Source organism: Rhea pennata, chromosome 11 (assembly GCF_028389875.1).
Source record: "Rhea pennata isolate bPtePen1 chromosome 11, bPtePen1.pri, whole genome shotgun sequence".
Lineage (NCBI taxonomy): Eukaryota > Metazoa > Chordata > Aves > Rheiformes > Rheidae > Rhea > Rhea pennata.
Genome location: NC_084673.1, coordinates 3,477,296 through 3,504,441, shown reverse-complemented (window position 1 = coordinate 3,504,441; position 27,146 = coordinate 3,477,296). Strand labels below are relative to the sequence as shown.

At 54.3% G+C, this 27,146-nt stretch overlaps 1 protein-coding gene across 1 annotated transcript; it reads left to right on the top strand.

The window, feature by feature from the left end:
• On the top strand, positions 1–26,346 carry F8 (coagulation factor VIII). Its single transcript, XM_062584384.1, has 27 exons — positions 1–199; positions 316–492; positions 3,209–3,333; positions 3,647–3,769; positions 4,140–4,352; positions 5,380–5,451; positions 5,957–6,064; positions 7,859–8,080; positions 8,357–8,594; positions 9,860–10,034; positions 11,030–11,123; positions 13,325–13,536; positions 13,871–14,021; positions 14,237–14,446; positions 15,385–18,019; positions 18,581–18,746; positions 19,222–19,428; positions 19,887–20,115; positions 20,253–20,435; positions 20,654–20,770; positions 21,693–21,764; positions 22,144–22,229; positions 22,728–22,883; positions 23,647–23,791; positions 24,725–24,873; positions 25,455–25,631; positions 25,901–26,346. Exons 2-27 carry the CDS (start codon positions 344–346, stop codon positions 26,054–26,056), a joined length of 6,570 nt encoding a protein of 2,189 aa, XP_062440368.1. The 5' UTR covers positions 1–199; positions 316–343; the 3' UTR covers positions 26,057–26,346.
• Positions 26,347–27,146: the final 800 nt, after the last annotated feature.

Sequence of the window (27,146 nt, the reverse complement as noted above, 5' to 3'; positions counted from 1 at the left end):
GCTGGATCCTGCGGCGCAGCGGAGCTCCGAGCTGCCTTCGCCCTCCCTTTCCCTTTGTTTTTTCCTCTCCCGCTGTCACTGTCACCGGGGAGGGCGAGAGGCAGAGCCCGTCCCGCACGCGCTCCTCCTGGCGTTGACTCGCGCGAGCGATTCCTCTCCCGCTGCCTTTGGGAAACTTCCCAGCGCTCTGACCGAGCCGGTAGGTGCCGGCTTTGAACCATCTTCTCCCTCGGGTTACGACAGCCGGACGAGAGGATAAAATCTCTCTTCTCTTTCCTTCCTCGCCTGCTTCTTTTTCGTTTTCTCCTTCCGAAGCCGCGGAGGTTCCCAGCGCGCGGGCGCGATGCCGGCGGGAGCCCTGGGCTGCCTCGTGCTCCTCTGCCTGCTCGAGGAGAGCGTCGGCAGGGTCCGGAGATACCACATCGCCGCGGTGGAGACCGCCTGGGACTACGCGCACAGCGAGCTGCTCGCCACGCTGCAAGCGCCAGCCGGGTAAACGCTCTTTCTATCGCAATTCTGGCCCCCCGCCGCCGGGAGCCGTGCCCGAGCGCGCGCGGGGACGTTCGCCCTCCGCACAGCCTCCCCGCTCTGCGCCCGGGCGGCTCTCGGCGGTGCCGGTGGGGAGGCAGCGCCGCGCTTTGCCGGCCCGGGCGCTGCGGAGGGAGCTCGGCGGCGCCCCGCTGCCCGAGCTCGGGGCAGTGCCCCGCGGGAGACCCCGCTCTCCGCTGTCTGTGTCTTTGCCCGCGTTACGTTGCTCCGACTGATGTTTTCCCCTTAAGGAAATGAGCGTAGTTTGTAGTGTTTTGGCACTCAGATGTATCAGGATACGGTGGAGCTGAGGTTACCCAGGCTGTGAACTTGGCCCTTTGGCTTTGCGCTTGGGTGTTGTCTTCAGGGAGACGCGTGTGCACCGTTTCTGACCCAGGACTGACGCGGGGAGCTGGGTCTGCCCTAGGGGCGAGCGGAGCATCTGCGGCAGCGCGCGGCTCCGGCCTCGGGGCCGCGGGCGCTCGCGCTCCGAAGCTCTCCTTGTGCTCTTGGTTTCAGCCGTGCTTTGCATGGTCGCCCCCTCCCACCGTTCCCACCTCTCGATCTCCCCTACGCCTTTTTTTACCCTCTCCTTGGAGCTGCATGAGCACACCGTCCTGGGGCACCCCACGTCTTTCCCTTCAGCCCAGGGCGGCAGCCCCCGGGGGGCTAATACCCACGGAGGGAAGCTGAGCACCTTTGCTGCTCTCTAAAAGGGGAAGAGCTGACTTCAGCTCTGCCGCAGGCAGCGACCGCAGGCGCTCTGCCCTGGGAACGGCCGGCTGCCCTTGCCCCCGGTGGCTTTTACCGGCGGGAGGACAGCGGTGTGTTTTAGCAGACCCTAGAGACTCACTCCTGCTTGGGAAGGATGCAGGAAAATCCCCAGGCTCAGAGTCAAGGGCGTTTGAACGTGAGTCAAGCAAGCGTGGTGGAAGCGGAGCTGCCCTATCTTGCGGTATCTTGTGCTCAGCCCTTCCTCGCTCCCCCCTTGCACCCCGTAACAGCCGCCGCGGACACGGCCGGAGGCAGAGGGTGGCCCACGAGGCTGCACCTCCTCGGAGCTCTTCTGAAACCCCTGTGGTTTTGCTGGCGTACGTGTGAAAGGCTCTGATGAATGAATGGGCTACGATACCCCCCGAGCCGCTTACGTGGTCGCCTTGGTTTCAATTCCTCCTCTTCCTTCCAAGCGACCAAGTACACCCAGGCGCTCCTGGCCCACGGCAGGTGCCAGCGCCGGGAACAACTCGTCCTCCGAGGCCGCGGGGCCCCGGCCAGGGCTCGGAGCCCGCGGCCAAGCGGGAGCGGGCGGTCCCGGCGTGCCGCGGCGGCGCGGGCTGTTTACCTTGGCCGGCTCCCGGCTCCGCGAGATGAACAGATAGTCCAGCTAACAATGCGGACCGAAGGCGCCAGGAACTCGTCTCCCCGCCTCGGCCGCGGCTGCTCTCGGGGTGGGAAGTCCGTGGGGACCTGGAGCGTCGAGTCGCTGCCAGAAGCGCTTGGATCAGCTGCTCTTGCCCCGAACTCTGGCGCCTCGGCCCCTCCGGGGCAGATGCACTTCCAAAGCTGGGTTTTTTTGCAAGCAAAGATTAAGGTCTGCCCTCCCGACAGCGGACAGCCCCGAGCCACGCTCCTGCTGGCTGCCGACCCAAGCACAGGCACGTTGCTGCCTCCCGGCGCGGGCCACTGTGTCCAAGCCCGGACGGAGGGTTGTGGCTTTGAGGGCAAAGCCGGGAGCTGGATATGCCCGGGCAAAAGGCACGAGCCCAGCTGGGGCCAGCAAGCTCTAACCTTGCTTCGGCCACCCCCGCGAGCGCCCTCCCTGCCCCGGGCAGGATTCGAACCCGCGCCCCGCGGGCGAGTGCATGCGTTGCCCTTTCCTACGCTTCTGAGTCACCCCGTCTCCTTCCTCTTCCACTCGAGGAAGAGTGGAACGGGGACTTGCAACTTGAATGAAGGCTTAGTCATGAGGGAGAGCAAGCGCTGCTGCTTCTGAAGGGAGAAGAAAATACCACCTGGCTTCTACTCCAAACAAACAAGGCTGGAAGTCTGGTTACTGGAAATGGTCTCAGTCCCGGGGCTGGGACTGATAAGGCAGGCTGTAAAATCCCCGGAGAAATTAATAGCTTTGTTATCCTGACAAACGTGCTGGGTTCCTGCTGGAAAACGAGTTTGTTAAGGCACTTACAGATAGCAAGTGGCCAGCAGAGGCGGGTGGGGTGAAGGGCGTTCGAGCCTCCTTCGCTTTCCCACTCCAAGAAGTGGTTTCGTAGGGCCTGGCTGTGAATCCCAGTTAGGTCAGGGAAGGAATGAATCTGAGCTCTAACCACCGAGCAAATGGCAGCAACCTGCCGTGCAGCCCCACAGCGTCCCTCTTCCGAGGGGGGGACTCCAAGGGCCCCGCTGCCGTGGGGCGCTGGCGGCACCCCGTTTTCCGGGGGAGCGTGTTTCCAGGCAGCCCGGGCAGGCGGCGAGGCGGGAGGCACCTCGGTCACCGCCGCGTCGTCATCGACGAGCCGAGCGAAGCGTTTTCGGGCGCACCTGACGGCCGTCGGCAGGGTGAGCGACGCCGGCGGCTGGCACGGCGGCGGCGAGCTCGCGGGGAGGGGGAGGAAGAGGATGCTCGCAGCGCTTCGGTGGACGAGGCCGCGCAGTCATCGCTGGCTTTTCCTTCCTCTCGCAGCGTACCGGGGCATCCGGGCCCCCAGCCTCCCACGCTCGGAGCCCCCCCGCGGTACAGAAAAGCCGTGTTCGTGGAATACCCCGATGCCTCGTTCGCGCAGCCCAAACGCAGGCCGGCGTGGATGGGTAAGAAGCACCCGCAGCGCGCTGAGCCCCGGCTCCCCCCAGGCAGCGGCCGTGTTTATCCTGGGTCAGAAGGCGGCTGAGACTAGCAGCTCCTTGGCCAGGAATAGGAGAGTTTGGAAAACTCCCCGTGGCTCAGCCGCTGGGGGTGCAGTGAGCCGCGCTGGTGCTGGAGCAGCTGAGGCTGCTGTGCTACGTGGGGACGACCACTGATGGTGCAATTGGAAAGCCCGGGCTCTTGGAGGTCCCCTGAGAGGCCCCCCTGGTCCCAGCGGTGATAGCCCAGCCTCCTGACCCCACCATCTTCCCCCTACAGGTCTCCTGGGCCCCACCATCCGAGCAGAAGTCTACGACACGGTGGTGATCACTTTTAAGAACCTGGCCTCCCGCCCGTACAACCTCCATGCTGTTGGCGTGTCCTACTGGAAGGTGTCAGAAGGTGAGTCAGGCCTCACTGGTCCTTGCCGCTGGGAGGGATGCAACAAGGATGCAAGGAGCAAAGGGGGAGCTCAGGGCAATAGGGAAAACCTGTGACCTCCTCCAACGCAATACGCGTAGTGATAGCAATATACAGTAAGCTCTCGTGCTGCATCTCTGGTCTGCTGCCTGCTAGCCAGGAGGAGCACATCTCTCCAGTGAGGTCCAGGAGGAGCGCTGGGCCTATGGTACCCTCTGCCACCCCAACAAGCACTGCTGGTGAAATGGAAGTGGGGCTGTCCCTGGGGACATGAAGTTGGTGTACTCGTGGCAAGACACGCCAGGCGAGGGGATGAAGCTTCGGTAAAACTGGGTTGTTCCTTTGCCTTTAGGGGCAGGATATGAGGATGAGACCAGCCAGCTGGAGAAGAAAGGAGACAGAGTGGATCCAGGGAAGATGCACACGTACATTTGGGAAATCCAGCAAAACCAGGGCCCAACGGATGGTGACTCCCCATGCCTGACCCACTCCTACTCCTCCAACACCGACAGCGTGAAGGACACCAACTCTGGTTTGATTGGAGCCCTGCTTGTGTGCCGGCCTGGTAAGGGCAGTGCAGGACAGGGACAGGTCAAGTATGATCAGAAATTGAAAAGTGGAAAAATTGAAGACCCTTTCCAGAGGCTGAATGTAACGATGGAGTCAGAAAGCTGTGGTCAACAGCAGCACATTTCGGGGTTGGCTCTTTCCCCAGAGTCCCTTCCCTGCCCACAAGCAAAATGCCCTTTGGCTTTCACTGCTGAAGAGAACCTTGTTGCTTCTTTCCTTTACAAGATTTCAGTTAAAATCCTTTGTCTTGTATCAGGACTTTATGAATTGGTATGGAAGCATAGGTATTTGTCTATCTTCCCTTCAAAGTTTCACCAAGCTGTGATCATCCAGCATCAGCCAGGGCGCTTTGCCAAGCAGGGCTTTGTTGGAAGAACCACAGGAGAGTTTATAGTGGCAAGGGGCTAAGGATCAGGCAGGGGAGAGGCTGCGCGCACAGAACATCGCCTAGTCCACGATACCTGTGCCTGCTCTCCTTCCAAGTCCTCTTCTCTGTGAAGCTGCTGATTTTTAATACTCTCTGGGATGCAACAGACCAAGACGTGATCCTGAGGTGTGATCAGTCTCCCCTGCTCTGCTGTCTCCTTGAGAGAGTTGTCCAGACCTCCCTTGCAGTCGCTGAAGAGGGGCTGACACCTCTAGGGCATGAGTCATCTCCCCCCACGGCAGCCGTCTGCTGTCTGTCTGGCTCAGATGACTTGCCACAAGGAGTTTCTCTGCTGACTGAAGGATGTCTAAACGATGATGGTGCTGGTGAGGAAGCTATATACCATGGGCTGTTCCAGGTGACTAACTGAATCCTGAGAGCCTGCGAGGGCCAAGGCTGGACAAACTGACTTTTTGGTGCCTTTTGGGGAGTGCAGGCTGGAAACGGCACCGTGTCAGTCAGCGACCTCGTGAGACAGGACAAAGCAAGCAGTGCAAAGCGTGCCCTTGATTCAGGTGGAGGGGAGACCGGGGATTCCCTGGGGAGACGGGCACGGCGCGTGCTGGCCTTTAAAGGATCCCGTTGTGTCTTGCAGGGACCCTGGCGAGTGATGGGACTCAGAACTCACAGCAAGAGTTTGTGATGCTCTTCGCAGTTTTTGATGAAGGTAACTACTCCAGAGTGGGCTGGCCGGGCTTGTCACCCTATGTCAGGCCCTGGATTCAGCCTGGTCCAGGGCCCAAGTTCTGCTATGGCACGAGTGCAGCTGCTCTGCTCCCAATGCCTCCCAAGTGTGCGAGCCTTGCACAGGCACCCAGCGAAGCTCCTGCACAGCAGCAGGAATCCCTGTGCTGCTAGTGCAATGCTGCAGCTCCTTCCTCCATGCCCCAGGTGCGAGAAGCATGCCCCAGGTCCTCACCTGGTTCCCACCCTGGCCTTTTCCCCATCGCATGAGCTGCGGTTGGTGACGAGTAATGCCCCATCACACGTGCTGGTTGCAGCCACATTCACACAGGGCCATGGCCAGCGCTGCTGTGGGTGTTCAGTAAGCACTGTGCATCACTGACCTCCCTGGATTCTGGTTTTCAGATTGTCTTACCATAGCAGGAAAGTTTTGTAATTCTTTGAAATGTTCTCAAGCAGGAGCTGACTGCATTGTTTTCTCTCCACAGGGAAAAGCTGGTACTCTGAGCCCAGCTCCCCAGAAGCTTCTCAGCCCCTGGCACACAACCGGACAGAGCTGCATACCATCAATGGCTACGTTAACGGCACGCTGCCTGGTAAATACCCATGCACCAGTGAAAGGGGAGGATGTGAGAGGTTCTGCGCCTGGGAACAGGGATGTAGTGAGGTTTGTAAGTTTGGGGGACAAGATGGCTTGTGAAAGAATGTAGGAAGGACATCAAGGGAGGGTTTCCAGGTGATGGATGTATTAGGCCTTGTGTTCACCCCTGGAGGGAATATCGTGTCTTCCCTCCTGTATCTGCATTGCCCATTTAGAGTGACGCTCTCTGGGTCAAGACCCATTTCCTCCTGTCTGTGTTGCCAGATGCGGTGGTTACTGACCTCCTCTGAGGTCTCCAGAAGCTGTACGGACAGCAAAGAGCTCCCTCTTTTGTGGTCTTATGAACTAGACTGGAGGTAGAAGGGAGAGGGGAGAATCCTGTGCCAGCAAACCTGGCTCTGACAGCACACCTCCATGGGATTTGGAGAGCTTCCATCAAGCAAAAGGAAAGGCCAGGCATGCTCTCATTGATGCCACTGGCAAAGTTTTCTTCTGGGAGAAAGTCCAGAGTTGCCTGGGAGTGAAGAATCTCCAAGGGAAACTGCAAAATATTGTCAGGAGACTCATTACCATCAGCAACCCTGATGAAGCACACCCTGAACCTCCCACCTGGGTTCAACCTTTCTCCAATAAAAGGCAGAAGCAAAACTCCCTAAATTCCCTGGCCTGGTGGATCCATGGAGCTTAAAAGCTGAGCAGAGCTCTTGGTTACCCCTCACTGGGGCACCCCACCTCTGCCCAGTGACTCCCATCTGGCTGTGGGCCCCTGCCTGAAAGGTGTTCAGTGGAAAGCTGACTGACAGCTCCAGGACCGAGGCCTCTACCTTGTCTCCTCCTGGGATGTTGGGGTTTATTCCAACCACCTATGGTGCTTGGTGCTGCAAATAAGTAGTTGTCTCTGTATCTGATTTTGTCCCATTTCAACTTTCAGGAACTTGTTGTTATTCTCTTTCTAACTAGATTATAGAGCCCTTTGGCACTCAGTAATTTCTTCCTAGGAAAATGCTTCTACAGCACAGTCAAGTCATCTCCTATTTGCTAAGTAGACTAAGTTCTTTGAATCTTTCTGAGGAAGGAATTTTCTCCAGCCTTTAAATAAAGCTGGTGACCTCTCTGTGCCCCCCTTTTTTTGGGTATTTCAACTCCTACTGAAAACATATTGGAACCCTGCCCTGGATGTGATATTTTAATATCAGGCTTGCCAGTGCTGTGACCAGACAAATATTTCCCTTTTCTAGTTCCCTATTCCCCTATATATAGAGTCAAGGACCACATTTACCTCTTTTGCTGTGGCATTTTGCAGTGAGCTCACACCAGCATGTTTCCCTCAGTTCCTTCCCAGGGTCCAGTCCCCCATTTTGTAAATTTGGCCTTATTTCAACTGGATAATGTGGCCTTTGGCTCTCGTTTGTTCAGACAGTCCCTGTTTACATTTGACAGTGCCAGTCAGTGGGTCTTCCTCAATTTTAGCAGTGGTCGATTTTGTATTTACTTCCAGATGACCGCTGAAGCTGGAAAAGCATCACATTGGGTCCTTCCTAGAGACACGTCTGTCAGCTAACTTGCAGAAGGGAGCCGCCAGATAGGTGGGGTCACCTGTACCTCCTTAGGGTGTATGCACAGTGCCCAGACACAGAGGCAGTCACCCCTGGCAGCTGAAGCCATCACCCTGTGGGACGGGGGTCTGTGCTCAGCACGTTTCGTGATTTGAGTCCGTTTACCACTGAGGCTTGTGACATGGGATGGATGCAGCACTGACTCTGGGGGTGCGTTCCTTCTCTCCTGGCAGGTCTCACGCTGTGCCTAAAGAAGCAGGTCTATTGGCATGTGATTGGGTTGGGCACTGGGCCAGAAGTACACTCCATCTTTCTTGAAGGCCACACATTCCTGGTGAGGAACCACCGTCTCAGCAGCCTAGAAATCTCCCCTGCCACGTATCTCACAGCCCAGACTATGCCAGGAACAACTGGCTGGTTTCGGATGTTCTGCCAGATACCATCCCATCAGCAAGGTAACCTTATTCTGCAAGAGATCGGGGGGGAAATGTTCAGGAGAAGGCCTGGGCACAGGGCTCTGTGCAGTAATGCCATTCCAAGGCAGTTCTTGCTTGGTAGAGTTATAGCCACACAGAATCTGTCCCTGGCCCAACGTGGCACTGTTCAGACCATTTGATGGCACGTTTGATGGGGATAGTAGCCAAGCAGGACATATCCCAAGCAGAAGCCTGGAGGAATGAATGTTCGGATAAGTCACTGTGACCCTTTCTGCCTGGCCCATTTGAACCCAGTTGGCATGGAGGCCTTTGTGAAGGTGGAAGAGTGCCCAGAGGAGCGCCTGATGAAGATGGGGGAGCCATCAGATGAGCCGGAGGACATAGATTACCCTGAAGAAGATGAGGAAACTTCTTACCATGTGATCCAAGTGCGCTCTTTTGCCAAGGAGGAACCTGTGACCTGGACTCATTACATTGCAGCTGAGGAAATGGACTGGGATTATGCCCCAGTGAAGCCAGCGTCTCTTGACAGGTGAGAGTGAGTTCATGTGGCCGCTGCAAAAGGTTGCTCCTTGAGATATCTCTGCCATTTTTTCCTCTTTTCTCCAGAAGTCTGCTTTCCTTTCGCCTGACCTGGGCATCTTTGTCCTTTCTCATTAATACTAAAGATATGGACTCAGAAGGATGGTCTTGGGAGGCCATGGGAGATCGGGAACTTCTTTGCTCCATTTTACCAAATGCCACTGCTGTGACCAATAGAGGCAGCTCCATCGCCCAGGTCTTCATGGCCAGCCCCCTCTGAGCACGGAGCAAGGTGGTGAATCATTTTACCCTTCCAGCTGGAAGGTCCCACACAACAGGGGCATGTGCTCACTGCCTGCACTTTTGCAGCCTGGGGATGTGGGTTGAGTTCCCCTCTGTGGCAGGACCTGCTGTAGATAGCACAGGCGATTAGCTCCTGATGCTGCCCCACTTCCTTTTGCAGAGAGGTGATGCAAGAGTGATAGCTCAGCAGAAGTACCTTAGTCAGCACTGCGTGGCAATGACACTTGTCACTGGTCACAGCATAACTCTGCTGATGCAGGCTATGTGGTTTGGGGCTGACTTGGAAGCAGGGTCATAGGATTCTGCGCCAGATGAAGATCTCAGCTGGAGTAGGGTGTGCCTTGCAGAAGTTACAGCCTGCAGCCTCTCTAGGAATAAGTGAGGGCAAAGTAGAGAGCCAGAAAAGATGTCCTCCGCAGCTTGAGGCTGCCCTTGCTGGGAAAGAGCTGGCTTCATCAAGGAAAGGCGGCTGCTCTGTTGAGTTAGTTATCTCTGCAGACCTGGGGCACTCCCTGACAAAGTGACAACCTGCTAGGCTCTCCGCCATCGCAGTCATCGTTTCTCTTCAGGACAGGAAAGTGTGAGCCCAAGGTTGCTAGTATGCAGCCTCATTGAGGTTTCTCCCTTAAGGAAGCATTGGATACTGTTCCAGGGGGCTGGGTTATCCTGCTGGGAAGGGAATATCTTTTTGTTTTGCCTTCATATAACAAGTAGCTGGTCCATAGCTGGGCTTCCCTCAGGTTCCTGCAATGCTGATGAGTACTGCTCATAATGTTATTGATCAGAATCCATATTGTGATCGTCTGGATGGGTGCTCCTATCTTTGCACTGGCAGTCCCTAGATAGGTTGTGTAGGCCTTCAGAAGATGGAGGCTCTTGCTGTTGATACAATCATTACTGTGCTGTTTACTACGCCTGTGTCACAGCATCCTGCATGTGACCATTTGTTCTTTCTCTCCATCTTGCTTGCAGAAACACCACGAGTCTCTTTCTGGAGCCTGGCCCTCAGCGAATTGGTTCAAAGTATAAGAAAGTCATGTTTGTGGAGTATGAAGATGCAACCTTCAAGAAGCGCAAGGTGTCAGCTCAACCAGACAAGGGAATTCTGGGGCCTGTCCTTAAGGGGGAGGTTGGCGATCAGCTTAAGGTAAGAGACAAATTGCTTTCCACAAAGAGATATTGGAAGAGGGGACTTTAGAGCTTGATGTTGTTCCTTCTAATAGCTCTTTAGTTGTTGCTGTGGTATTACACAGATCCTCGATGAGATCTGTTGTGTTTGGTAATGTCCAAAGTTCACCAGAAAGGAAAATGCTGTTGAAATCTAAAGATAAAAACTCTTAGTGAATTCAGCAGAGATGCACAGGATTTGGCCTAGTTTCTATGATTTGACTTCATTGTAGGCATCTTAGGAATTGTAGGCATTCATCCATGGAATATAGTATTCAGCACCTTCTTCTAAGACAAAAGAGTCCTCTCATCTTCCACTTTTCTCCATCTGTGTGCTCTTATCATACAGTACTGGGGATTGTTGCTTGTATCTCCTCATATCCTTTTATTGACTGCTTGACTTGCTTGCTGCTGGGAGGAATGGGATGGTTTCCAGCAGCTTTGCATTTCTGCTCTCTGCCTGGAGTTCTCTATGTGGCTGTGGGCATGGAGCTGAAGGTAATGCCTGTGGTGAAGCCCTGACAGAGCTATTTGGGGAAATAAATAAAGAGCTTCACATGGTTAAGTGAAGAGCACTTTGATGCTGTTGACTGCAGTGTATGCTCAGTGTCTAGGTCCTCTGAGGCCTTCCGGGTTGAAAGAGCTCTTCTGTGTCATACAGAAAGTGAGGCTAAATACAGCAGCCTGCCCTTTAATAAATCTACTGTTTTCATGCCCTCCCAAAATGTGCCTGAAATTAGCACCTTCAGGAAAGACTTGTGGAGAAATGTCCAGTCATAACATCTATTCTACCTCCTTCTTCTTGGTCCTAGGCACATCCAGGTTCATTCCTTTCTGGACACTACTAAGTAGCTGATTCCAGAGGCAGCTTCCTTCGAGAGTTAAGCTCCTTCCCCGTGAGGGTCCTGAGGGGAGCCTCAAGGTTTGTAATGTTCAGAAAGTGTTAAATGTTCCTGTTGGCTGTCCTAATTTCAGATCGTGTTCAGGAATCTGGCAAGCCGGCCTTACAACATCTACCCTCATGGCCTCACCAGCGTAAGGCCGTACCACGCCATGAAGGCCTCTGAAGGTAAGACTGTGCCCTGTGGCCTTTCCTCAGGGCCATCTATGCCCAGGATCTGCCCCAGCCTCAGACCAGCCCCATCAGCATTCCCCATGGGCCAGGACTGAGGAGAGAGCCCTGTGCAGTGCCGTCCCAGAGCTCCTCCAGCTCTCCACCGTGATGGCAGGCAGAGCTGGCTCGGTGGCCATGCACAGCCCCCGTAACTGCCAGAAGGTTCACCCATGTTTAGTGCAAGATCACTTCCCCTGGAAATGCTGCATCCCCGTGGCATCCCAGCGCTTTGCAAAGGAGATCGGCGTCGCTGGGTGTGCCTTATGGAGGAACCAAGAGGCAAGGCACAAGGGAGATTTGCCAAAGGTCACCTGGCAAAGCAGTGTCAGAGGTGGGGTTAGAAACAAGGTCTGAGTCCCAGCTCGCTGCTCAGCTTGATGAGCCACTGTTTGACAAACTGGAGTAGTTAACACCCTTGAGAGGATACTTCTGCATCCACTACACATCAGTTAGGCTGCCTGTATCACCAGGGTGTAGTGCAGACGCCACTGTGGACAGCAACTCTTCTCCATGGTCCTGATTCTCCTCTCCACCATACTGATGGTGTCAAAGGCATACAGCTACCATGAGATCAAAAGCAGGGCTGAGAACTGGGCCTGACATGGCATCAGCAAGCTGACCTGTGGGCTGCAGCCGTGCTCGCTGATCCTGCGAGCCAGTTTGCTCATAGTCATCCTTCCCTGGGCTCCCTCCTGCCCTGTTTAATGTGGTTCAGACTCTACCTCTTGCAATGGAGAGTGGCTTTGTAGTTTTTGCTCTGAGGTTGCTGAGTTACCACCTCCCCTTCCCAGTGCTGCTTTTGTCCTCTGGCCGGATGTTCCCAGGGATACTGCTTGTACAAGGCCATCTCCCATCCTGCCGGCATGCTCCCAAGGACACTGTTCCTGCAGATCCACCCTGCATCCCGCCAGGGCAAAATCGCACACCATCCTTCCTCCCCACACCTGCCCTTTCTGGAGGATCACAACGAGGGGAGCAACCACAGAAACCAGAGACAAATTCCTCTGCTGCAGCAGAAGTGGCAGAACTGGGACAGCAGCCACTAACGAGTTCAGAGAACTAGTTCATCTTTGTGACCCATTACTATCTAAATTAAGGTTTTCCTTCAGGAGAGTCAAAAAGGCAGAGTGGCCTGTTGGATGGCAGCACTATGGGAGCTGAGCCATGCAAGGGAGCAGGGAGCCCTGGCCCTGCCCCACTGCCAGTGTCACCCTGGCCAGACACAGCTTGCCAGCATTACCACCCGCTCACTCAGTGAAGGTGGGCGACTCGTGGTCCTGGAGCCATGGGGGATGCTGCTCTCTGGGGTGTCTAGACAAAAAGGGCTGTTCCTACCCTTGACTCATGTGTGAGCTGGGGAAATCATACTTTCACCGTCTCACTGAGCATTAGAGCAGACAAAGGTCTTTTGTAAGGCCACGTCAGTGCAAGAACCTGGTGAGTGCTCAGAGCGGTCCTGGATTTATTTGTATTTGAATTTTCCCTTTATTTCTTTCCTATCTCCTCCCTGCTTTTCTCAGGGTCTTAGGCTGTATTTGGTTAAAGTCCATCTTTCTTTGTTTTTCATTCATTTTACTCCTTCTGCCCAGCTCTGTACCTTCATCTGCAAACTCCCCTAGGCAGGCCAGAGCAGGCAAACCTTCCAGTCTGCACTAGTCCCAGCAGCTTTCAAGCTTAGGCACACAACTCCCCATCCTCAACTGGCCTCAGGGGCTCCTTTTGTCCAGATAAACTCTCTGTTTGAGCAGCCAAAGATGCTGTGGGAGCTAGCAAACAGCATACCTTCCCAGAGTGGCTGTGGAGCTTGGACTGCCACCTCTGTCCCTCATGCTGGGTTGTCTCAGTGCCCATGGCAGCCGTTCCACCTAGGCCCTTGCCTGGCACGACGGCACCAGCATGTCTGCACTGCTTGGCAGAACCTGTGTTATGTGTCCCTCCTGCTCAAGCTCCACCTTGGGATTTGAGTGAGTTCAGGAGCATCCAAAGAGATGTCCCTTTTGTGCCACCGCAATGCCTTTGTGCCTGGGTTTAGGTAGTTTTCCATGTGGCTCCTGTGGTTGGGAAACCTCCGGTCTGAATTGTTTTGTAGAGTGGGGTCACCCAGAGCAGGAACAGTCCAGACCTTACATATCTGCCCTTTGTCTGTGTGTTGCCAGCTAGGGATGTGAAGGACATTCCTGTTCTCCCTGGCCAGTCGTTCACCTACAGCTGGAGGGTCACAACTGAGGACGGGCCAACACAGGCAGATCCTCGCTGCCTCACCCGTTTCTACTACAGCTCCATCGACCCGACTCGAGACACAGCCTCAGGCCTGATTGGCCCCCTCTTGATCTGCTTTAAGAAATCCATGGATCAGAGGGGAAATCAGGTGAGTCCTTCCAAGTGTGGCAGAGAGAGCATCTCATTTCCTCTGAGATGTGGATCCCTTGTCATCTTAACTGCCAGACTGAAAAGTGGGAATAACTGCAGTGGGTGGAATATTTTGGTAAAACCAAATTCGCCTGTAGTTCCTCTTCAACCCCATCTTCATTTCCAATCCCTCTCCTTCCCCACCTTCCTTCCCATGCTCCCTTCTCTCCAAATGTGGACCTAATCCCTCTGAAGGAGCAGTAAACTGCTTCACATCCACCCAGCAGTCATGCTGGCACCTTTGGGCCTCTCTAATCAGACCAGGAATTATTCCTTCCTTCTCTGCCTCCCAGATGATGTCGGATGAGACGAGGTTGGTACTGTTCTCAGTCTTTGATGAGAATCGCAGCTGGTACCTGGCAGAGAACATCCAGCGGTTCTGCACCGACCCAGCCCACGTGGACATGCAGGACCCCGAGTTCTACACCTCCAACGTGATGCACAGTGAGTGCCTGAGCCAGACTGTCCCCATAAAAACCTCCACCTCTGCTCCAGGGCACAGGCATCTCTTCCCTTTGAGGGTGGGTGATGAACTGAAGCCCACACATTTGCCCAAGCCACCCCTCAAGTGCAGTGAACAAGCAGGGAGCATGCAGCAGTGCAGCAACCATGGGAGAGCTGAGTCCTGCTGAAATGTCTCGCCCTCTCCTCTCTTCCAGCTATTAACGGCTTTGTCTTTGACAACCTCCAACTGAACCTCTGCCTGAATGAAGTTGTGTACTGGTATGTCCTGAGCGTTGGGGCCCAGACAGATTTCCTCTCTGTCTTCTTCATGGGAAACACATTCAAACGCAACATGGTCTTTGAGGATGTGCTTACCCTTTTCCCATTTTCCGGAGAAACGGTCTTCATGAGCTTAGAAAAGCCAGGTTAGTAATGTGGGCTCTTCTATAAACCTACGGGCTGGGTATCACAGGAGAGAGAAGTGAGAATCTGCAGTCGTGGTGATGCTGAGCATGGAGGGCTGGGGGCACTGCAGTGCTGCAGCCCAGCTCTCCCCACATACCCCAGTGCTGCTGTGGGAAGAAAGCAGGGCCCTGCCCTCAGGGTAGCACTGCTGCCGTCGCAGGCTGTGGCCTTGGGAAGGTTTGTGAGTGCTGCTGCTGGGCCACGCTGACATAGTTTCTAGACAGCCTAGGCAGTTTTCGAAATCCCAGCCAAACATCTCATCCGCTTGAGCTCTGATTTTGCTTGCTGATACAAACCAAGCTAGCAGCTCCGCTAGCAGGAGATGACAGCTCACTCCAGCGTCAGAGTCCGGTTATTACAACCTTCCTCATCCGCTCTTGTCACCTGCAGGAGAGGCGCTGCATGGAGCAAATGCGTTGGCCGGGGATGTGAGCAAGAGGCTGGGTATTAATTTCGTTTTCCCTGAAGGGGAAAGCCGTGATGACTGGGTCTGGCAGAGAGATGTGTTTGACAGCACAGGCATGTCTTTGGGGGTGGGCGATGGTGATTACCCTGCTGCTGGGAAAAAGCCTGGAGGCACTGCAGATTCTCACTGTATTAACTCGTTCTTGCCAAGCTGTTGTTGAGGCCTTGCAGGTGCACACAGCTCTGTCGGGAAACACTGACTCTGCTAACGTTAGTTGTCAGGATCAGTTCTAATGTTGCCAACAACCCTGATGTCTTGTGAGTCTGAGTGGAAGATATTTTAGGGATTATGAAAACAGGAAATCACTAGCATGAATTGGAGGCTGCCTGAGAATACAGGATGTGCTAGCGAGGGAATGCCGTGGGGGTGGCAGCGCTCCCGATTTCCCAGTGCAACGGGTTGATGATGTCCTCTGGTCCTTTCCTGAGACAGGCATCTGGATGCTGGGGTGCCTGAACCCTGATTTCAGAGACCGAGGGATGCATGCCAAGTTCACAGTTTCTCAGTGCCTGCCTGAACAATATTCTGATGGGGAAGACTATGTGGATTATGAGGAAGAGGACACCTTTGAATTACAACCCAGGGGCTTCTCTAAGAGAAAGAGGTGGCGCAGGCCATGTGTGAATAAGCAACCAAATAATCTCACTTCAAGCAGTGAGACGGAGAAGACAAGATTGTGCTTAACAAAACCCAGCTCTGGGGCCCTGCTGAGCAATGGCAGTAATTCTGATCCCACTTCAAATGGCACTTCAATATTTTCAGGAACAATTCCACGTCCAGCTGATATCTCCATATCCTCTTTGCCAGAGACAAGCTATGACCCAGTGTCTTATGAATCCTACCTGGAAGATGAAGAAGAATTATCAAAATCCGTCAGCCAGCTTCAACAAATTGGGGCTCTCCCACCTGGAGAAAGCTCAGCAAATGTCAGTGAAAGGGTCCATGGTACTGTGAGCTCAGAAATAGGTCAGCAATGGCTGCACCAAGCCACGCCAGCTCCAGAAGGTGCTCTGACAGGAGAGAAGGTGACAAAAAGCTCAGAACTGCAGGATCCAGTAAAAGGGACAGTGACTCAGTCTGCTAGTACATTGCAGAGCTTGGAAGCAGAACCTCAACCAACTATTCAGTTGGGAGAGCAGAAGGAGTCACATGCAATAGGTTTGTGGGAAATGACTTCTTTTGCTGCTAGCAGAGCTCCTCTTGCAGAGAACAGGAGCTTATTCCATCTGAATGACCTGGAGTACAATCTAGGACTTCAAGACATGTCTTCACAGGGTGCTAAAGATGACTCACTAAAAGGGACTGATAAAGTATCCTTAAATCTATACAAGTCAAGGGAAACAATTAATACAGAACTGACCTTTAGTACCGACAGTAATTCCTCTTTCACATTGGCTAATCCTTCAGCGCCTTCAGACAAAAGTGAAGACAACAGGACTTCCCAAGCTACCGTTCAGACTCGCACTGAAGGAAGCAATCATTTTTCAAAGGAGCGAGATGCTAGGCTAGAAAAAAGACCTCATGAAGTGGTTTCACAAGGTTTTTCTGAAGCTTTTGAAGTGGAGAACAGTTCTTTGTCAGAGGTGGGGCCCAGCAAATCTGTACAAGGTCAAATCTTCCCAGAGGAAAGTAACTCCTTGCCAACAAGAAGTGCCACAGAACTAGAAGCTGGCAAATCTGCCAAAGGCACAAGCCCTCTGGAAACTGCCTTTGTGTACAGCAATGACCTTGAGCCTTCTGGTCATATCATGACACAAGAGACAGATGAATTAATTCTAGAGGCAGTTTTTCAAGATGCGATAGCGGCCAAGGGGTTGCCAGAGATGGACAGTCATGCCTTTCCCGAATCAAACGTCGTGGCCAATGAAACGAGGCACTCACAAAATGCTTTCGTAAAAAGCCAGGAGAGGTTTAAACACAGAGCTCCAGCCCCGAGCTTGGGCGGCCCTGATCTGAGGCACCGACAAGCCAGGTCAGCAGAGAGCAAGGAGGAGGTTCCTGTCCCAGGGACAGTGCCTCAGCCTGAGGCAGAAAAGTTGATGTATGGTCCAGATCTTCTAAAAGTCAGTTCACCTGGCAGCAGAGAACCCCTCTCTGATGGTAACAAAGTGGAGCTGGATCTTTCTGGCCAGACCCCTGAGACGCCACATCCCACAGGGTGGTCAAACCCAGGCAGAGGTGCCCAGAGTAGCAGTGAGGGGGCTCAGCCCCGTGGGAGCCCCTTCCTCGTGCCAGGAACACCGAAGAACAAGAAGGCAACTGTTCCTGGCAGCTCAGAAGTGAACGCTGTCACTGTGGCTAGAGACTCAGCCTCAAATTGGGACCCAGTCCCACCTGGGGCGGTGGGGCACACTGGGGGCATGGAGATCCCAGCTTTAGCTGAGTGGCAAAAGGGCAGAGATGCAGTTTTGAGGGCTCGTTGGAGTGACCAGGCTCAGAATAGAAGCCTAATGGAGGAGGAGACAAACTCTGTGGAGCAGCAAGGTCAGGAAAGAGCCCGGTTCAGTCCCCAGCCTCGGCCACTCAAGGCCAATGCTGAGAAAGACTACATACCTGGGAGCACATTTGGGCAAAGCCCAGCAGAAATCCCCATGAAACTGGCCTCCAAGAAGAACTATTCCCTGTCCCCAGGTCACCCCACTCTCAACCACAGTGCTATTGAGAAACCACACAAATATGTACAGGCCAGTTCAGATGCACGGCAGGTGCTTGGAGGGGAAGATGTCCTCATACAAGCTGGGAAGAGAGAAGGCCAGGGCCTGGGAGATTCTGAGGAGGATGGAGAGAGCCGCAGCCCAGCTGAGAAGAGGAGCCATGCCCCAGACCACCTGGACAGCTCGGCTCTAAACAACAGGACTGGTTCCAGCACCTCGAGGCCAAAGACTGGCAAGCCAGACTATGATGAGTACGGTGACACAGAGCAGACCATGGAGGACTTTGACATCTATGGGGAAGAGGAGCATGATCCACGTTCCTTCCAGGGCGAGATCAGGCAGTATTTCATTGCAGCGGTCGAGGTGATGTGGGAATATGGGAATCAGAGACCCCAGCACTTCCTGAAAGCCACGTAAGTGCCAGTAGCCTCTGCCCGTTCCCCTAGCTCTGCATGGCATGGCTTGATGTCTGAGTAGGTGGCTCCTGGCAGGTGGGATCACAGATCTGTGGGCAATGCAACAGGTAGAAGGATGCTCCCAGGGTCATCTCTCCACAGAGAGATTTTTGTATCTCATGACTTTGAGCTTCCTTGCAAATGGATCAAAGATCCTGCAGGGCCTGCCCAGCAGCCCTGCTTTGTTGGTGAATCGGATCTACCCCATTCACTCCCACAAATTGCTCAGCTTTCCAGCCGGCAAAAGGGCTGTCCCCGAGCGCCCATGAGAGTGGTCTGCTGGCTTCTGCCTGGACCATGTAGTCAAGGCTTTAGGGGATTCACATGTTTAGGAGCTCTCAGATGACTCTCAGAAGTGCTCCTGGAGGAGGAAGCAGGCCTGGAGCTGTGCGGGACACTGGGGTGCAGACTTTGCATAGGAGCATGTGGCTGCACCCCGGGGTCCTACACCAGCCGAGCCATGGCTCTCCTCCCTCAAGAGGAGTGCCCCAACCTGCATAACCACCCTCGCCCCTGCAGGGACCCGTTGGGCGGCAGGAGGAAGCCTTTCCGGCAGTACCGCAAGGTGGTTTTCCGAGAGTACTTGGACAACTCCTTCACTCAGCCGCTGATGCGTGGAGAGCTGGATGAACACTTGGGCATCCTTGGGCCGTACATCAGGGCAGAAGTTGAAGATGTCATCATGGTGAATTGCAAGTCCCTGTTCCCTACAAACCATTAAGTTTTCCCCTTCCTCCCCCCCCCCCCCCGCCTCTGCTAGTGCCAAGATAGGCCTATGGGCTCTGTAGTTCTTGAGGATTCATCTTGAGGGCTTGAGAGGCAGGAGCCCCATTGGCATTCTTAGTGGCACATGGATGGCACCAGGTCAGAGGCAGGGCCACCATTCTGAAAGACTTCAGTAGCTGGAGAAATGGGCCAACAGGAACCTCGGGATGCACTTTCCTCTGAGGATCACACTGCACAGACCAAGATCGGGGTTCAGCAGTGGTTGGCTGAGGCATGGGGCCCAGCTGTGGGTATGGGCACCAGGAACTTGTCTGCCTTCTTCCCACCAGCTGGCTGGGACTGGATCTGAGCCCTGCCTGGTGGACCATGGCTCTCTAAGAACCGTACATAGCCCTGTCCCACACTCCTTCATCTTCACTTTCCCTCCGGTGCAGGTTACATTCAAGAATCTGGCCTCACGGCCCTTCTCCTTCCACTCTACGCTGCAAGCCTATGAGGAGACGCACAGCACGATGCAGGGCCAAGAGGCAGTGCCACCCGGCGAGCTCCGGCAGTACTCCTGGAAAGTCCTGCCCCAGATGGCACCCACCACCCAGGAGTTCGACTGCAAGGCCTGGGCTTACTTCTCCAACATGGACCTGGTGGGTGGGAACTCGTACCACAGAGCAGTCCTGGGTAGAGTTTGGACAGCTCACAACACAGCTAGGGGTCTGGCTGTCAAGGTCAAGGCTTTTCCTATGACGGTGTGCTCAAGCCCTTGGCAGTGTGGGTTCTCAAGTGTCTATTAGAGTGATGAAGTTATATTGCTGCTTTTCCTTCCCTTCCCCTGTTTGTGTTTCTTCCCTTTCTCTAGTTGCAAATTCATGTGAGACTTGTAGGAAATGAGCATTCTTGAGTCCATTTCTCCTCTGCCAAATCTGGTTGAATTTGGCCCTTGGGTTCCAATATATTGGATGATTGGAGCTGGGTTGTGGGACGGTTGTAGTGAGAGCTGGGACACAGATAGGAGCACCACTTTCCCCAGCACTGTGCCAGTTCACTGGTGTCAGCACTGCCTCCCCCTCTGAAGCAAACCCGTCTTTCCCTGGCTTCCTGGCAGGAGAAGGATCTTCACTCTGGCCTCATTGGGCCATTGATCATCTGCCGCCGCGGGGTGCTGAGCTTCGTTTTCAGGAGGCAGCTGGCTGTGCAGGAGTTCTCCCTGCTCTTCACCATCTTTGATGAGACCAAAAGCTGGTACTTCCAGGAGAACATGGAAAGGAACTGCCGCCCACCTTGCCGCATCCAGCAGGACAACCCTGACTTTAAGAGAAACCATTCCTTCCATGGTGAGGACCTTTCGCCATTCCCTTTCCCCTCCCATCCCAGTATCTGTGCTGGGCTGCAAAAGCAGCGGGTCAGCTCCTCTCAGGGGCCCTGAGCCAGCCCATGAGCTGGCTGTTTCTGACCACTGCCTGCCTTCTAGCCATCAACGGCTACGTGGGGGACACGCTACCGGGGCTGGTGATGGCTCAGCAGCAGCGGGTCCGATGGCATCTCCTGAACATGGGCAGCACGGAGGATATCCATTCCGTCCATTTCCATGGGCAGCTGTTCAGCGTCAGGACTAACCAGGAGTATCGCATGGGAGTCTACAACCTTTATCCTGGTGAGCCGCAGTGTGGGAGCTGGGCCGTTATCGTGCACACCCCGGCTGCGGTGGCTTCGTGCCCGTGCCCGTCAGAATGTGCCAAGCCTGGTGAGGCAGAGCTAGGATAAGGAAATGGGTCTGGAAGAGTCTAGCTCTGTGCCTGCACAGTGCTTGGCACCACGGCATCCCGTTACGGCTGGTAACTGCCTTTTGCTCTGCTCTCCGTTCTGAGCCAGGTGTCTTCGGGACGGTGGAGATGTGGCCCTCACACGCCGGGATCTGGCGGGTGGAGTGCAAAGTGGGAGAGCACCAGCAAGCCGGGATGAGTGCCCTCTTCCTCGTGTACAACCTGAGTAAGTGACCCCATTCGTGCCCCACTGGCTGGCTCAGCCTTGGCCAGGGAGCAGTGGCAGAGGGACTGGAGAGCCACAAGACAGCACATTTGTGAGAGGCACTCAGGTTCCTCTGTCACCCCGGGCTCTCAGAGTTTCCCCTGGGAAACCTTTTACTCTGTTCATTCCAGAATCCACCCATTTCTACCTCACTTTAAACATTGGGGGAAATGGTTTTGTGAGACTAATATTTTACCTCACCCAATGACACACTCTCTCTTCTTCCTAGAGGAGCCTTAAATGTCAGCTGGAAAATGTTTCCAGAAGTTAATCTATTTAAGATTTCGAATTCACATTTTCCCCAGATGTGTTTGCTGTATGGCAGTGATGCCAAGATGTGGCTTCTCTGAAAATAATAGTTACTATAAGAGAGAAACAACCTATTGCTCAGCAGACCAGAAGAGAAACACTGAAAGACAGGGGTGTCAGGCAGGCTTTCCTTTAACAACATGATATTTGTTTTTAAAATGTGCTGCCTAGCAACAAACAGGCCCAGGAGCAAAACATGGGTATAGGAGACACTTGTCAGCATAGCTGGGAGATGAGGACATGGGGATGGGAGATCAGGGTCATGGGCACAGGAGGGTGCAGCACCAGCCTGGAGACAGGCTGATGTGGCTGAAGCTGGGAATCCTCCGCTGCTGGCGTTGGGGTCACGAGCCAGAAATTACAGCACCCCTAAAATGCAGGGATGGATGGGGAGACACCTGAAACCCACTGCAGGGTGCAAGACTAACAGGCCTGGGGTAGGAGGGGTTCTGGGGGCTTGAGACACCTGCCCTGAGCCTGCAGGCTGCTTACCAGCTTAGGCTTTTCTTTTGAAAGCTTCATCATCTAATGAACTCTCCCTGGTTTTCCGCTTCCCTCTCCTGTTTGGCTGCAGATTGCCAGAGTGCCCTCGGCCTGGCCTCTGGCCACATTGCAGACTCTCAGATCACGGCTTCAGGGCAGTATGGTGAGTATGGGGATGCTGTGTCAAGGAAGAAGTCTAAGCTTGGGGCAGGTTCAGCCAACACAACTCATGTGATTTGCCTAGTCAAGGCCTTATTACACTGGGATCCATGGGAGGGGCATTCTCCTACCCATGCCCATGTCAGGACATCCCTTGGGACCTGGAGGTGCCTTCCCACTTGCCTGGTCCATCATGGTGGGGTGCTGCACATGGCTACTAACCCCCAGGTGAGCAGTGATCCTCAGGCCCTGTTGTTGGGTATGAAAGCCTTGGCCCCTACTCCTCTGTGAAAGAATTTCTCACCACCTCGGGCCCAGCAGCATCAGGGATTGAGCTGGGGCCAGCAGCACCCTCTTATCTCCCCTGTGTGCTCTCCTCACAGGGCAGTGGGCCCCTCACTTGGCCAGGCTGGATAACACTGGCTCCATCAATGCTTGGAGCACCGACCGCAGCAACGCCTGGATCCAGGTAAGAGCTGTTGCTGTGGCTGGAGGCACTGCTGGGGGGCGTAGCGAGGGCATGCCTCCGGTAAGCTGTGCAGAAGGACCAGACACATGGCTAGTGTTTCCCCTGCAAAGTCCTGCTGTTTCCCTGCTCTCCCTTCAGGGAATGAGGCTTTGCTGTTAATAGATAAGATCTTAATGACAGTCAGTCATTAGGCCAACCTGACCAATGGACCCATCCTCAGCGCAGCAGAGGAACTGCCCCAATGGTCCAGCTGCAGCAGAGGAGCATGCAAAGATGCCCAAAAGGACAAATGAGAATAGCTCATCTCTAAGAAAGAGCTCTCCCCTGTCCTCTCTCAGCTATTGGTTGACCTGTGCCTTTATAAATGACTATTTTAACTAGTTTCGTAACCTGTGCTCGGTTATATCATGAGGAAGTGAGTTCCGCGAGTTTACGATGCACTGCCTGAATATGGGTCACATTTTCTTTCAGAAATTAATCCCTGTGCTTTGTTCTCAGGTGGACCTTTTGCATCTTATGATCATTCACGGCATAAAAACCCAAGGGGCCCGACAAAAGTTCTCCAGTCTCTACATCTCCCAGTTTGTTGTCTTCTACAGCCTTGATGGGCAAAGGTGGAGGAGATACAAGGGGAACAGTACCAGCACCCAGATGGTGAGATGAACAGCCCTCGGGAAAGGTGGTGCCTTCCCAAAATGGGGTCTCTTGGGGTGATTAGCACTGGGAAGCTCTGTACATGGGGTTTAGATCTCCCTGAGCCCTGGAGACAGGGCAGAAAGAGAAAGCGTTCACTGCAGGGATGACTGAATTGCAGCTCACCGATTTGCAAAGGGCTTTCTGTCTCTGTCTGTCTCATTTTAAATTAACTGACTTTCTTTCCGTGATCACATGTGGCTGAAATCCACCACTTAACAGCATGATGCGTATTATTTAGAGCTAGAGAAAAGATTTCGCCTGAATATCTTTTTTGACCCCAACTGCAAATTTAGCTCTCTAAAATCTCTGTGCAGATTCAAATGATTTGGGAGATCTCTACTCATTAGAAAATCCTACAATCTGAATATGCAGAAACTGATCATTTCAGCAGGAGAAGAAAAGTATCTATAAAAGTCTAAAAAAAACCTCCACCAATTGTGGTCAAAACATTTCCCAAGTTTGAAAGCTCTAGGATAGATTTTTTTTTATTTTTCGCCTTGGTGAAAATTTTAAATTTTAATTTTTAAATTTTAAAAATGTTAATTTGAGTCCACGTTGCATTGGTTTGAGTTGCATTCGAGGTAATTTCCTAGAGCTGTTGTTCTCCTGTGAAGATGGTAGCAAGATACAGATGTGTCATCTAAAGTGATCTTGTCCCTGCTAGTCCTTGTCCTGTACAGGTCTACTGGTGCAACAGTCCCTTCTCTCCCTTTCTTTTCAGCTCTTCTTCGCAAATGTGGATGCTACTGGAGTGAAAGAAAATCGCTTCAACCCTCCAATCATAGCCCGGTACATCCGCATTAACCCTACTCACTACAGCATCCGGACCACGCTGCGCATGGAGCTCATCGGCTGCGATCTGAACAGTACGTCCCACCCAGAGGGGGGATCTCCTGATGCCAAGCACCAAAGCCAAGGCCTGATCCACATGTTTCATGACTCCTCAGCACAAGATTGGCTTTGGAGGGGCAAGGAGGAGGCTGGAGATGGGAGTGAGATGTAGGAGCAGCAATGTTGGAAAATCTTATTATAGGCCTAGAGATATCAACATCACAGCTTTGCCTAGCTGAGAGCTCCTCTGCTGAACTATTGGAAACCTGCAGCAGCAGCTAAATTGGGAAAGGGCATCCACCAGGACAGAGCTGGCTCCCCTGGGGTAGCTGGAGCGCTGTTGGCTCAGTCTGGGGGAGGAGAGAACAAGCTGGGGCAGAAGTTATGGGCTTTTCCTCTGCTTTTGCCGCTCCAAAGCACGACTCCTCTGGCCTGTGACATGGCCCAGAGCAGTGGTGATTTGGGCTCCTTTATTCAGCTTTCCACAACAGAAGGGCTGGACGCTCCGGCAGCTACAACCTGCAGTGGCTGTGCTTTGCTCTGCACAGCACACCTGCCAGTGGGCTCCAAGGGAGCTGCGAATAGCCTGTGCGCACACGCACGTGCGTACCTGATCACATGGGCAACATGTCTGCCTGCCATATCCTTTACCTGGAGACATCTCCAGGTTCTCCCTATGTCGTGGCAGATGCACAGATTCTTCAAACTTTTCCGAGATAAAATCTCCAAGGAGAAAAGAAGCTGGGACTAGTGGCAGGTGTAGTTTGGTACCCCCCAGTCAGACCCATGCTGGAGACAAGAGCCCTGAGCAGCGCAGGGACCATGAGATTGCAGTGAGGCACAGGAGATTAGATTCTGTTACCAGGGAAAGTGCATGCAGGGCAACCAAGCCAGAAGAGTGGGCAACTAGGATGCATCTCCCTGATGGGTCTGTTGTCTTTGACAAGCATTGCTCCACTCTCTTCCAGGCTGCTCCATGCCTCTAGGAATGGAGAATGGAAGGATCCCTGACCAGCGCATCTCTGCGTCCTCCTACAGCACCAATGTCCTCTCCAGCTGGTCGCCCTCCAAGGCCCGCCTAAACCAGCAGGGGAGGACCAACGCATGGAGGCCAAAGGTAGCCTATGCAAGGAGAGCCTCAGGCAGGCAGCTGGAGCATGGGTAGGCGGGCTGGGTCCCAGTGGGCAGGCTGGGGCCTCTCAGCCTCTCCTACCAGGTCAGCAGTCTAGCAATTGCCCAGTAGGCAAAGAGGGGCCGGTCGGAAGGGCTTCCATGGCCCCTGGTGCTGGGCTCTGGGCCACAATTCGTATCCAGGGAGGGCCAGGGGCTGGGCTGAAGCTCTACCCTGTGACTGGCTGTCCAGATTTGTTGTTGGCATCCTCCCTGGCAAGGCCTAGGGATGGCAAGGGATTGGCACGGGTTGATACGGGCCAGGGCTATTTCCAGTGGACGAGGTGGTCCTGAGCTATGTGGGGAGTGTGCACAGGCACAGACACTGTGCAGGCTGCCAGCACACAGGGAAGAGAGTAATCGTGATGATAGCACCCAGTAGCTCAAACTGGGCACCAGATGGGGCAGGTGAAACCCAGGACTGTGAAACCAAGCAGGGCCAGCTTGGCTTCAGTGGCATTGAGTGTGCCCTTCTCGTTGCTCCTGGTGGTGCTGCCAAAGGTTTAAGGGCAGTCTGTCCTTCCCCAGACCAACAGCCCCAGCGAGTGGCTGCAGGTGGACTTTGAAGCAACCAAGAAGTTGACCGCGATCATAACCCAAGGTGCCAAGGCTGTCTTCACCAACATGTTTGTGGGGGAGTTTGCTGTCTCCAGCAGCCAGAACGGCGTGCACTGGAGCCCAGTCCTGCAGGATGGCAAAGAGAAGGTAGGCAGAGCCACCCCATGGCCGGAGGCAGCCCGCGGTCACCCTGCCTTCCCTCGCAGCAGCCCCCAGGCTGCAAGCACAGCCCTTTGCAGCAAGCATGCTGAAAAAGCAAGAGCAGTGAGCTGGGCTGGGCTCCTCCCTCCCCAAAGCCCTCCCGAGAGGTGCTTGTCCGGGTTGCTCTCGTCCCTGAGGCGTGGACGCCCTGTGGCCCTCACTGCCCCAGAGCTCAGCAGAGGAGAGTGCACCGCTGATTTCTCTCTCCTTTTCAGATTTTCAAGGCAAACCGCGATCACACTGGCACAGTGATGAACACCCTGGAGCCCCCGCTTTTCGCCCGCTACGTGAGGATACACCCTCGCCGATGGCACAACCACATCGCCCTGCGGACAGAGTTCCTTGGCTGCGACACACAACAAGAGTACTGACGGCTGTAGGGCCAGGCATGGGCACTGCCGGCCCAAGGACCCACGTCCAGCCACACACCGAACTCTCACTGGGGCCAGAGCAGCCCCCCAAGGACACTCTTGTGCACAGGGCCACCAAGTGCTGGTGGCATCAGCACAGTTTCCTCCATTTTCCCTGGATCTGGCCACGCTGATGGCTCCTGCTGCCAGGAAGGAGAAGGCCTGCAGGACTGTGGGTTTTCTGTCTGTCATATACCACCTGCCATATAGTCAGATGCGATGCTGAAGAATTAAACAGTAATTTTCCAGTATCTCTTGCTCTCTGCATTTTCTCCTCTTCTCCAGCTTTGAAGTCCCAGGGGGTTCAGAGTCAGCATTACTAGCAGCTAATAATTAATTAGCCGCAGAAATTCTCAGCATTATTTTCCACAAGCTCCCTGTGCCCCGGCGCAGCCCGGGAGGAGGGTGCAGCCGCGATAAGGGCCAGGGGAGGACGCCTTGCTGGCCTCGCCAGGGCACGTTTCACAATCAGCGGGGATGGGGCTGCTTTGCCTTGCGGCAGCGATTGCGCAGCCTGACTCAGCACTGGGCTTTGGCCCTCCAGTTCCCTTTAATCTCCTTCCCATAGTGCTCCTGATGTCACCGCTCTGCTTCTCGTGGCCGCTTCAAGCGAAGCCCTTTCTGCTCATTCGCCAGAGGAATTGCGTTGATCCTGGTGCCTCCTGGGACTCTGGTGGGATTTTGCCCACTGGAGGAGCTGCCAGCTTGCTGGGAAAGGCAGCGGTTCCTGCCTTGGACAACCAGGCAGGCAGGCTGCTGGACAGCCCTCTCGTCAATGCCAGCAATGCGCCACAGGAGGCTGGAAAACGTAGGAAGATCCAGGCAAGATGGTGTCATCTGGAGAGCTGCTCACCCACCTCAGGATGCAACCCTTCCCTATTCCCACCCTTGTAAGCAATAAAGGTGACAGCACCACTCTGCCTCTGGCACTGAATCTGTCCCTGCTGGACATTGTTTGCTCCACCTCCCTTCTGCAGCGTTTTCTCAGGGGGTTGAGGACTCCAAAGAGCCACCCAAGCCCCAGCAGGGCCCACAGCCAGGCCGGCAGGAT

Excerpts from the sequence above, each read along its gene's own strand:
- F8 (XM_062584384.1), top strand. The coding sequence starts at position 344 with ATGCCGGCGGGAGCCCTGGGCTGCCTCGTGCTCCTCTGCCTGCTCGAG. Across the intron at positions 6,065-7,858 it reads CGTTAACGGCACGCTGCCTG|GTCTCACGCTGTGCCTAAAG; the intron begins GTAAATACCCAT and ends CTCTCCTGGCAG. Across the intron at positions 11,124-13,324 it reads CGCCATGAAGGCCTCTGAAG|CTAGGGATGTGAAGGACATT; the intron begins GTAAGACTGTGC and ends GTGTGTTGCCAG.